The sequence below is a fragment of the Lacerta agilis genome, chromosome 12 (genome assembly GCF_009819535.1).
Source record: "Lacerta agilis isolate rLacAgi1 chromosome 12, rLacAgi1.pri, whole genome shotgun sequence".
Classification (NCBI taxonomy): Eukaryota; Metazoa; Chordata; class Lepidosauria; order Squamata; family Lacertidae; genus Lacerta; species Lacerta agilis.
In genome coordinates, this window is record NC_046323.1 from 7,635,874 (window position 1) to 7,648,732 (window position 12,859).

General features: G+C 42.8%; 1 protein-coding gene across 1 annotated transcript in view; it reads right to left on the minus strand.

Annotated features, from left to right (window-relative positions):
* Window positions 1–12,859, minus strand: part of ITGA9 (integrin subunit alpha 9) — a 212,925-nt gene that overhangs the window by 22,660 nt on the left and 177,406 nt on the right. Inside the window, exons 24-26 of the mRNA XM_033164920.1 lie at window positions 12,213–12,338; window positions 9,271–9,390; window positions 7,430–7,531 (exon numbers count right to left, since the gene is read on the minus strand). Coding sequence (XP_033020811.1) covers window positions 7,430–7,531; window positions 9,271–9,390; window positions 12,213–12,338 — 348 coding nt within the window. The remainder of the gene's footprint in view (window positions 1–7,429; window positions 7,532–9,270; window positions 9,391–12,212; window positions 12,339–12,859) is intronic.

Below are 12,859 nucleotides of genomic sequence, written 5' to 3' on the forward strand. Positions count from 1 at the left end.
TATTTCGTATGACAGACATGCTACACTGAATTCCCTATTAACGTTTCCAAAGCATAAATAGCACAGTATAATAATGTCAAACATATTTGCAACTTTCAGCTGTCAAGGATACTTTTCCTCAAGGGTTTTTAAAAAAGCCTTTCCTTAAAACACACACACACACAATCAGATGTAAGCACTGATAATAAGAAATGTCTCATTCTCTGAAATTCCATCTTATTGCAATTCCGCCCCCAGGCATAAAGTTCCCTATCACAAGGGTGCAGCAGCTGGCATGAAGATGCCAATCTTCTCTAATTTCCATTAAAACTTATAGAAACTCATTCAAAGAAAGAAAGAAAGAAAGAAAGAAAAAGAAAAAAAGAACAGAATGTGTCAATTTTCACTGAAAACAGTTATCTGGTAGCAAAGCTTCAAGAGTTGAGAAGTGTAACCTTCCCAGGCCAGAGGGTCAAATCAAATTCACCAACCCTCCAGGCAGGATTAAGTAATACAGTCTTAAATTCCATGAGCTATACTGTGGTACCTCGGGTTAAGAACTTAGTTGGTTCTGGAGGTCCGTTCTTAACCTGAAACTGTTCTTAACCTGAGGTACCACTTTAGCTAATGGGGCGTCCCGCTGCCACCACGCGATTTCTGTTCTCATCCTGAGGTAAAGTCCTTAACCCGAGGTACTATTTCTGGGTTAGCGGAGTCTGTAACCTGAAGTGTCTGTAACCTGAGGTACCACTGTACATTAATTCCCACCAATGCAACACATTATTTCAAAGCGTTTCTGTTAATTTTGCACTGGCTGGATTTCCTGGCTGATCAGGGGTTAGCAGTACTATACATATCTGCCCTCCAGGAATCTACTCAAACCAGCAGACTCATTTTCCCCAAGAGTTTTTCCAGATATAACCTTCCAAAGTAGACACATATATATTAGTGACAATGTTGTTTCCCTGCTCTCAAATTCATAATGAAATCAGATCACGCAAAATCATTCAATACTCCTACATACAAGCTGTCTTTTGGAACACAATATTATGGTTTCACAGGCATGGGCTCAAATACCACCCAAGGCTATGGCGAGGAAGAAGAAAGAACTAAAGACAGGTTTTACGTTAGAGTCTTAAACTGTAAGGCCAACTGACATTGACTCTGTTGCTGTTACCCAATGCAACTATTGAGCAGAGTAGTTGAATCAGAATAATTGTAGTGTAAATTGACATAATATTTGCTGGGCATGGGATGATTGGAAGGTTTTTTTTAGTAATGGAGTAGGAGGGATCTATTGTTAAAAGATTGTTGTCATTGTTGCTTTTATGCATTTGTGATCTTCTTTTTATCCCAAACCTCAATAAAACAATATGAGAAAGATGCAATGGTAGCCACTTAGATCATTTTATAAATTAAACTCTCTTAAAATTCAATTCTATCCATGGAATTATTTCCCACGATGGCTAAAAAAGCCTTTATGTAGAGAGTCGGGATACTTTTGGATACTAAGTGCTGGGAACAAACAAAGACAAAGGCCGAAACCTTCATTCCCTGCTTCTGAACACCTAGAGAAATTTGTCTGGTCCCTTCTGCAAACAGAATGCTGGACTAAATGGATCTTGGTCTGTTCCAGCAACGCAAGACTTCAAAAAAGAAAGGATGTCACTTTTATAAATATTTCATTCGTTTTTAAGAAGCACGTTCTATCAGCTCCAGTGAAAATAACAAAAAGGGTTTTGATCTAACATGCATCATGACGTGGCCATTGAAAGCATGAAGAAGTGGAAGCAATTCATCTTCCCAAGGTGTTGGCAAGGACGCTGGTGAAAAGGAAATGTGCCAGCCAGACGCCATGCTCTTGAACCGCTTACATCTTCACTGCTAGTGAACAATCTGTTAAAGAGCAAATCCTGTTCTTGCCTTTCTTGGCTTGCTTAGCATTAACATCTCCTTGTACTTAACGCTGTCTTAGATCTGAGCGATCTCCAACGGTGAAACATATATTATGGTTGATACAGGAGAAAGGAAGACTGGGTTGGGAAGAGGCTGTGGGCCTAATTGAAATAAAAGGGTTATAAAAACGTGGAGTGAATCAGAGACTCGTTTTTCATGCTTTGAACCAGATGCCCAAGAACCTGAGCGCAAAACTGGATCCGTTTTAGAACGCCGTTTGAGTTCCAGCTCTTACAATTCTCAACATATTGAAAAGCTCTTGCTGCAATTTATTTAGATTCTGCATTTCACGCGACACTAAAAGGGCCCTTCCAGGGGAATTTAAGAGTTAAATTACTATTCCCCGCCCCACCCATGGGATTTGCTTAGAAATAAATTCACAGTGAGGTTTCACAGGTGGTACTGTGACAAGGAGAATGCCTGCTGGACCCCTTCAGAAGACTGCCTTTCCACATGGGCCCATACAGAGAGTGACCACAAAAATCATAGTAGAAAATTCTTTCCAGTAGCACCTTAGAGACCAACTGAGTTTGTTCTTGGTATGAGCTTTCGTGGTATGAGCTTCACTTTCAGATGAAGAAGTGTTGGTCTCCAAGGTGCTACTGGAAAGAATTTTCTATTTTGTTTCGACTATGGCAGACCAACACGGCTACCCACCTGTCACAAAAATCATCTCAGGGGAAAGTAACAACCACTTTGGTTTCTAATCTAAAGTGAATGACAAGTCGTTTCCACAGTTGCATTTATATTTACCACTGCTCTTTGACTGTTTGATGTCTCATACTTAAGCAGTAGCAAAGGGTGACTCCTGACAGTGGGTCGCTACTGGTGACTAGGAGAGAGAGGGGAAAGATGGCAAGGAGGTTGGTGCTGGGCAAGGACACAGGCAGAGCCAATATGGCACTCCTGATGGTGTGTTTGCACAGCATTGATCTCCCCACCATCTTGTCCCTCTCACTTTGCCTCCTGGTTATCAGTACCAACCCACGTGTCAGGAGGCCAGGTAAGTGCCCTCCTGTGCAGTACTATTAGCAAGAAGTAATAATAAACTCACTGGGTTGGATCCAAAGTAAGTTAGTTGCTCTTAGTTCTCACTGAAACCAATTAGACTTGTGTTGGTCATGACTAACTCCTCACACTGTCATAGTCACACACTCACAGGGCTTCAGTGCAAGTTACTTAGTCTAGATCCAACCCTTTTTTCGTTAAACTTGCAGGAAACTTAAGCATCTCCATTGCTATACATTTAAATATACAGTAGTTCACGAAAGCAGGTAATCTCTCACACAATTGCTGTCCTGCAGGATAGATGAGGTAAGGTAAAGGTAAAAGGTAAAGGACCCATGGATGATTAAGTCCAGTCAAAGACGACCATGAGGTTGTGGCTGTAATCTCGCTTTCAGGCTGAGGGAGCCGTCGTTTGTCCACAGATAGCTTTCCGGGTTATGTGGCCAGCATGACCAAACCGCTTCTGGCGCAACGGAACACTGTGACGGAAACCAGAGCGCACAGAAACGCCATTTACCTTCCTGCTGCAGCAGTACCTATTTATCTACTTGCACTGGTGAGCTTTTGAACTGCTAGGTTGGCAGAAGCTGGGACAGAGCCACGGGAGCTCACCACGTCATGGGGATTCGAACCGCTGACCTTCCAATCAGCAAGCCCAAGGAGGCTCAGTGGTTTAGACCACATCGCTAACCCGCGTCCCTATAGATGAGGTGAGAATGGACTGGCTAGCAAACTAGAGGGTGAACTAATTTCCTTCCTCTTTGGCATGCGGCTTGGATCATAAACCAGTGCCATCTGGATGGGATCCTTTTACCACATTCTTTCTTATGCTGAGCAAACATCTCTGATTTGCACATGTAGCTTTCTGCCACTTTCTGCATTATGATCAGGATGCTAGTTTACCTATATGCATGTGTTGCAGCTAAGGTATGCTGAGCATGAAGTTAGAAACAGAAGCTCTTGCCTTAGGACAGGAGCTAAAATATATGAGCTTCTCGTGTCTCCTCTTGAAATCAGTTTTAGGTGGCAACGTGTGCCTCTATCTGCACAAAACATTTCAAACAGTTGTTTAGGACCATCCTTTTTAGGGGCAGCCCATGGTTATCAATATGGATAAACAAGGGTGTGTGTGAAAATCATAATACATATGTAAGACAGTTGTTTAGGATTCTCTTGTAAATTGCTTCATGATATGATATTGCTTTTTAAAACAGTTTGTGACATCCACCCTACTGCTGAAATGAAAGACTATTAACACCGAGGAGCGTGGAATACCCAGGAACACTATTTTCAATGCTAAGAAATCTCATCAGCTGTTTCACGTCCGTGTCCATTAAATAACAGCTCAAAGAGAGGTATGGGGGAAGATGAATTGATGCAACTCAAAAGTAAAGGGGGGGGAACTGGCAGGGGGACGTTTCAGAGGGAAGAGGAAGGAGACAACCCAAGAATTTGTTATGTATGAATAACTGTGGTTGCAATATGCATTATTTCCTCCTGCATTCCCATGGCCAGGGAGTGGGGTGGGCAGGGGGGGGAGAGAGAGAGAGAGAGAGAAGAAGAATGAATATTGTGAGCCAAACCACATGTCTTACATTTTTTTTCCTGAATATGACCCAACACAAAGCGTTCAAGATCAGAGAAGCCAAGAGCCATATGGAAATTGCACGGACGAAGATTAAAAGTTAACATTCATATTAGAAAAGAATGAGATTGCAAACTGATGCTTCAAAACCAAATTCTGTCCAACTTGTCCTTTTCCAGCCAGTGCTTCCCCAAAGCCTGAGGCAGCATTCTGATTAGAGATTGTTTGTGTGTCTTTCTTTCTTTTTTTACAATATTAAGATGAAATTGTAACAACTGTAACCCAAAATGATCTTTTTAGAATCCCACTTTGGGCAGTAGGAAAATGTCATTTTAAAGCAGTAAGTAACAACTGGGAACAATCCACTCTGATTACACTTACACTTATCATCCTGGAGAATTACCAAATCCTTTACAGTACTTCAGGAGTGGGGCAGATAATGTTGGTTGATGGGCCAAAGTTGATGGGAGATGTAGTGCAAACATCTGGGGGGGGGCCAAACATCTGGCTTCTCATTGAACAGGAGGTGCTTCTGGTCTCCTCCCACCCACAGGGAGGAAATGGTGAGGGCTGCCCTCTGGGGTCTCTTCGGCTCTGTACCCCCCCCCCATGTGATTCAGAGTGGGGCCCTTCCCTCCAACTGATGGCCTTTGATTCCCATTGTTGGGTAAGACTGATCTGATCACCACCGCCCCGTCCCTGTTGTAGATATTCTTCCCCGACGGGGGTGGGTCATCATTTTGTGTTTTGCCTCAGGTACCAAAATGTCTTGGGCCAGCCCTGATTCAAAGAGTGACAAATTCTGGTCTGAAATATCTCTAAAGACATTTAGGACTGTTAAATCTTTGGAGATGCTTCTAATTCCTGGTTTCGTTCAATTTAATTGGATTTGTGGATCTAAATTCCTAGAATGCATTCAACATGGCAGGCAAATTGTTCTAGGCTGTGATCCCAACCTCATTTGCTTGGAATCATGTTCCACTGAAAGCAATTCCAAGTAATGTATTCAGGATCGGTGTGACAGCCAGCCTGAAGCTTGGAAATAATTTTACACAACATTTAGCAAAGATGCTCAATATCTAATCTAATGAAGCCAGATACGGACACTGAAAGGGTTTTTTCCACACAATCCTTCTGTGACATACAGAGAATGCAAGCTGCTTTTTATACTCGGCTTTTAGAGGGGTTTCAGTGGATTGTGGTCATGCTTTACAGATGGCGAATACTGAGAGGGAATAAGCAGAGGGGAAAGTGGCACAATTAGCATCAAATTAAGTGTTACTAATATTACAAGCAAACAGGCTCTTTGGGAAGGGGTGGTTTTGAGAAATGGTGTGTGTGGGTATTTCGCTCACTGCTCCTCTTCAAATTTTATCCACACACTACCTTTCTTCCGTAGGTTTTCAAAGGTGTGCTTAGTCCCACAAAACAAAAGTGAAACCCTGCAGCAGATACATGGCTTGGGGGCAGGGAAGCGATTTGGAGCAAAGAAGAAACAAGGAAGTCAGCATTAAAGGTAAAGGTAAAGGGACCCCTGACCATTAAGTCCAGTCACAGATGACTCTGGGGTTGCGGCGCTCATCTCGCTTTACTGGCTGAGGGAGCCGGTGTTTGTCCGCAGACAGCTTCCAGGTCATGTGGCCAGCATGACTAAGCCGCTTCTGGCGAACCAGAACAGCAAACAGAAACGCCGTTTACCTTCCCGCTGGAGTGGTACCTATTTATCTACTTGCACTTTGACGTGCTTTCAAACTGCTAGGTTGGCAGGAACTGGGAACGAGCAACGGGAGCTCACCCCATCATGGGGATTCGAACTGCCGACTTTCTGATTGGCAAGCCCAAGAGGCTCAGTGGTTTAGACCACAGCGCCACCCGCCTCCCTTAAGTCAGCATTACGCCAATTCAGAGCAAAGAAGCATATCATCCTATCCCTGCTACTTCTGTATTTTAAATTGTGTTTTCCTAAAGCATCTCTCTCTCTTTCTCCCTCCCTCTGGCCTTATGCTGGCCTTTGGCCATAATAAAGATTCTCCTTCTCCTTCTAAGGCCATTGGCTTTGTTGTATGTGCCCTTACCATGTGGCATATAAGCAACAACACCTGGAGACAGAAAGGGTCATGGAAGATAAAGGAGTATCTTCTGTCCTGATTACTATACCTCCTTGCCTATTCTCTTTAAGCCCCAATGTTATTAAAACATTTAAGGTAACAGCCCAAAACACACTTGCTATGGAGCAAACCCAACTGAACAGAATGAAACTTGCTTTCAGCAGCGTGCGATTTTTTTCATAGGGGAACAGTTAGGGCCATAGGCGTTGGCTTGCGAGGGGCATCGATGTCATGCGTGTGACACTGCGATGTCCTGACGTCGCGCACATGAGCATCGCGCCTCCCTCCTTAAACCAGACAGAAGCTTCTTGGGCCTTGGGAAGGAGGCACCAGGGGGACATTTAGGGGACTAGTCTAGTCCCCTCAGTCCAATGACCACGCACCACTGTATTGTGTGCATTTTATCATCCCATTCTGATAAATCCATCTCCTAGATTTTGAAAAACCTGACTTTTTAGTTTGAAGCAGGCTTCAACAGTGTGAAACGGAACTCACTGGTTAAGAAAAAGCATAGCTGAGGCCTTTACAAGCCGGTCTAACTGCAGCACAACGTGCGTTCAAGTATTCCAAATAGCATCATTTGCTACAGGGCCAAAGCTTATCACAGCAAGCAAAACCACAGGAGGATTGCAAGGCAGCAGCACCACTGTTGCATTCAAAGGCAGGCACGCTCGTTCATTTTTGAAGTCTAAGCTTAGGCTTGACCACAAATTCCTCGCTCAGTGTAGGATTCTCTAACGCATTCCATATGAGCAGCACAAGTAATCCTTGCTCTTCAGATTCATTCACTTACTGTTGCATCTTCTGAATTCCCATTGGGTACTTCTACTGCCCGGAAAGTTGTGTCTACCCTCACCTTTGCCCTGGTTACAAACTGGATGACGGATGAACTGTCCTAAGGATTGAAAAAAACAATAAAAGTTGAGTAACTCTGTCAATTCCACGGCCTTCAAAGACTTTTAAGCACCAGCTCTTTTATGGCCTCAAATCAGATGCAAGGTCCATAAAGATCCAATATTCCAGAGTTAAATCCAACACATCCCATTAAATTTGATATATAGCCCTCTTTTTTGTTTTCAAACTCAGATCTGATATGGGTGAAAAGCTCTTCAGTCCGGATACATCGCCCAATTAAAAGAATGCAACACACTGCCAAACATCACCAGCAAAGAACATCTTAACCTGAATTGTTTCCACATAATTAGGAACAGATATTTAGATACAATTACTAAAATGCAGTTGCACACAGTACTGGTTAAAATATTGCATTATCAAAATAAATCCTGACATGACTCACTGCAAAAAGCCTAAATATGTTTCTGGTGTTGTGTTGTGTTTATTATTATTATTATTATTATTATTATTATTATTATTATTATTATTATTCTGCAAAAGTGAATTAGTCTTGTGTTTCCTATGAGGAGTTCTGAGCATGAGGAGTCTGAACACAAGGAGCCAGTAACCTTTTTAAGTTGACGGTTCTTCTAGAATGTCAAATTATTTGAGGTTACAATCAAGCAGTGAATAAATTTTATGAAATACATAAATAAATAAAACTGCATCCTATGCCCTCAAGAATTACAGCATCCTACTCACATTACTGTTATATGTTACTGCAGGACCATAGTGGCAAATTAGAAAACACAACTAAAGTTATATTGTTCTTTGTTACTTCCTCCTGGCTATATTAATTATTTTTACCCTGTGGCTCTCACCTACACAGTATCTATGGTCAAAGGGGGCTCCTAAATGCCCACTGTGGACCTGACACTCTGGCACCAACTACATAATCCAAGGGTGTGTTGCCCTACCATTGGGCAAAGTGAGGCAATGCCCCTGACATATGGGGGCAGCAATAGCAGGCCCCTGGTTGCTATTCCTCTCTACACCAGGAATACACCACTACACCAGTGTGGTGTAGTGGTTAAGAGTGGTTGACTCGTAATCTGGTGAACCAGGTTCGCTTCCCCGCTCCTCCACATGCAGCTGCTGGGTGACCTTGGGCTAGTCACACTTCTCTGAAGTCTCTCAGCCTCACTCACCTCACAGAGTGTTTGTTGTGGGGGAGGAAGGGAAAGGAGATTGTTAGCTGCTTTGAGACTCCTTAAGGGGAGAGAAAGGCGGGATAAAGTCCAAATTCTTCTTCTTCTCTACTGGAGGGCAGAATTGTGTCTATTACATGGCTTGGCCTGCCCCACCCCCCACCCCGTTACCTCTGGTGCAATGGAGGGTGCTGCCCCATCAACAGGGTAGGGGGGGAAATCAAGTATATATTTTTCCAGAGATTTCACATATAATGACAATACATAATGTATTTTCTTTTTCTTTATAAACTTCCCATCCCGTTTAGAGCCAGCATTCAGAAGTTGGACGGTGGGAGGCATGAAAAGATGTACAAGTTTAAAACGCTACAGGTAGGTAGCCGTGTTGGTCTGCCATAGTCAAAACAAAATATAAAATTAAAAAAAACTGGAAGGATTTTTTTGATTTTATATTTTGTTAAGTTTAAAACGCATTCTGCTCATGTTTGCTCAAACAGTAAGGAACCATTCCAGATAATTCCATTGTAATTCCCACGGTGTGACGGATCATGCCCAGGCACCTTAAGAGTATAATTCAGGCAACGATGCTCACCTTTTTCAATATCTCGGTATTCAACAGCATATGCACATCTATGCTGCAGGATTCTGCTTTAGCTAGTGAGCTTAAGTTGCAGCGTATAATTAGGCAGGACCTGCCTGGTCTTTCGCAGTCCTAAGGGAGAGAAGTAGAAAGCTGTGAGACAAGTAAGGAAAGGTGGCAAAATTGAAAGAAACGCTCTTTGGCCTTTCTGACTGGGTGGGTAACATCAGCCCCGGTTTTGTAACTCCTGTCCAACTTCTCTAGAAATGTATCCTAGAGAATTGTAGGAGCAAGTGACTGTCACACTGACCCCCAGGGGTGGGGGAGGCCAGGATCTGGCCTGCTGGGCTGGAGAATAAATTAACTGAATAAAGTAACTGAAATGGCTGATCAGCTGAATGAACAGCTTTATCATTCAGTCTAGAGCCTGTTCCCAAACAGTAAAGAAACTAGTCAGCTTGCATCTGAGCCTCAGGTCCCAAAGCTGTAATGTGTCATCTTCAATCATACTAACGCTGGTCCTATGGACCCTTTCCTGGGAGCAAACCCAGCGCACATAGTGGGACTTCTGAGTAAACATGCATAAGATGGTACTGCAAAGGGTCACAATACATGTGATTTGGGAGATCTGTGGTTCTTGACATCTTTATTTTTTGCTAGAGGCACTGGGGAATCAGCACAAGGGGGAAAGGTTAACTGCTCTTCTTACTGCAGCACAGCCGCAATTCAAATTATGGGGTTCCCGTGGCTGGTTTAAGGAAAAGAGAAGGACATCAAGAGATCCAGTCATGGAAGTCCTGCATTATAAGGTTCATGGCCTCTTTAGGCTGCATCAACCACTGAAATACTATCTCTACTTTAAAAAAAAATATCCATCAATGTTATTCTCTCTCTAAATGCTGTAAGTAACAGAAGAGCTAACTCCTGCCCCTTTAGGAAACCTTATCCTTGCCCAGAAGCTATCTATTCCATGACAGAAGAACACCCCCATCACACAAGATCGTGTTTCTCCTTAATTAATTCCATTTGATGGGAACCCCGTGAGAAGATTGTTCACATGTCAATTGTACCATCTCACTGGGTTGTTGACAAGTGTTAATAGCCGACTCCCCACTATGTATGTGATGAATCTCAGATGTCCTAAGGAGAGCTGGCCTCCACCTGATTTGCTGATTTCCTTTCTTTCTCCAAACCTTTATTAGGCATTACAGATATAGACCATCTTAAACCATCCCTATACAAAATTTTAAAAATATATACAGTGGTGCCCCGCTAGACGAATGCCTCGCTAGACGAAAAACTCGCTAGACGAACGGCATTCATCTAGCGGAAGCTGCCCCGCTAGACGAAAAAGTCTATGGGGCTGCTTCGCAAGACGAAAAATTTCCGTCTTTTTTTTCGTTTAGCGGAGCGCAGCTGTCATTGCCGCTTTGCTAGACGAAAAACCCGCTAGACGAAAATTTTCGCAGGACGAATTATTTTCGTCTAGCGCGCCACCACTGTACAAAGAAACAGCCATATATAGGAACAGAAATTTTCATTGGAATGTTTTCCCACTAAACTGTGCCATTCGCCACTCTAAGAGATACTATTGACAGAAACTGGGTTAATATCGGAAAGGTAGAGGTAAAGGTAAAGGGACCCCTGACCATTAGGTCCAGTCGTGTCTGACTCTGGGTTTGCGGCGCTCATCTCGCGTTACTGGCCGAAGGAGCCGGCGTACAGCTTCCGGGTCATGTGGCCAGCATGACAAAGCTGCTTCTGGTGAACCAGAGCAGCACACGGAAACGCCGTTTACCTTCCCGCCGGAGTGGTACCTATTTATCTACTTGCACTTTTGACGTGTTTTCGAACTGCTAGGTTGGCAGGAGCTGGGACCGAGCAATGGGAGCTCACCCCATCGCGGGGATTCGAACTGCCAACCTTCTGATCAGCAAGCCCTAGGCTCTGTGATTTAACCCACAGCGCCACCCGCATCCCATCAGACAGGTAGAATCTGATATTTTCATTGTGCCTTGATTTCAACTACCCAAGAAGCTGGTTGTACAGTGGACTGTAGAAAACAATATGTTCCACAATTGTTCCACCAACTGCTGATTTCTTTCTTTCTTGATAAGCCTTTCTCCAAAACCTTCAGACGTAAAAAGAATAACATCACACACACCCCAATGCTTTTGTCATCTCTTTTAATGTTTTCTATGGATCCCAGTATGACTATTTGCGAATCAGCTGCAGATACTCAGTAACTGAACCTGTCCTAGGAACTGGACCAGTCTTGAGCAACTACAGAATATGCTATATTTCTATGGTTGATTGAATCCTTTTGCTAATTCAAATGATCTGTCCCAACTATGTGCAAGCCGCTCATGTCTAATGTGACTCGGTTAACAGCAATGAGATGAATAAAGGCACCTTAAAATAGCAACAACAACAACAATAATAATACAAGTCTGGATTTCAAATATTTTGGATAAAGGATACCTAATGCAGGTATTTCAGCTGTGGATTATCAAAGAAGGGCACAGCTCTGAACCTGTTCCCCCTTTCAAGGATCATGCATTGCTTCAGCACAGTATATTACTCTAATTACAGGCTTGTATGCATTGAGCTAGAACCTAAACTTAAGGCTGCATGTGAGAATGCATGAAAAATCGGCATGATTATGTTTTTCTGCATCCATTTTTCACACAGTGGAATGTCAACTTGGCAAACACATCAGTGGACTTTCTTCTTCCTTTCGTAGCAAATCTTTTCTGGGTTGTGGGCAATGATATAGCAGATCGGATCAACGGATAAAGACAAGGATTCTCTACTGACAGTTATCAACACTAAGGGCCCCCGTTAACTCAGTGTGCTCTTTTAGCTGTAAGAGTAGTGGGCAGCCCATGCATGTACGAGGCTCTGGAATATGGCAATTGACTTTTTAGAAGTCGAAAACGAAGTTAGTTTCTTACCAATACTTTCCTCCCAGATTTGGTAAAAAAGGCAAATATTGTGTGGAAAATGTTCTCCTTTTCTTGAGGAATGACACATGGGGTTGGGTTTTTCTGAAAAGAGCAGTTTCCTTTGTCCTGGGCAACCTAAAGAAAGGTCACAACAACACAAAAATAATTTATTCACCCTCTTTTGTAAAAACACCACATTTTCCATTAGATTAATTTAGATTTTTTTTAAAAAAAGAAAGAAATGAAATGAAATGAAAGAAAGACCACTCCTTCAAGGGCTGCCAGTTTCTGATATGCTTTTCCTTGCTTACATATATTAACTGCAATGAATGGAAATAGAAAATTGCCTATTGTCAATCCTACCCAATTTTGCCTACTGAGAACCAATTATTTCCTTTCCATCTTAGTGACTGGTAAGTTCTAAAATGCCTTTCTTTGGAAGCAAGCAGTATTTATTTCCATGGAACTAAAGGCTGGTTGTTAAGTTAAAGGAGTTAAAGGAGCAGTATAGTTGCCATTCTCACTCCAGTATGGTGATATCAGAACTGCTAGATCATATAGGAGTTATTCTCAAGGGATGTTGTTGGGTGAGAAACTGGGAACTGGTTCTAATACTACTGGTGCTGGATCAGTCTGGGGTAGAGGCATGGAGAAGT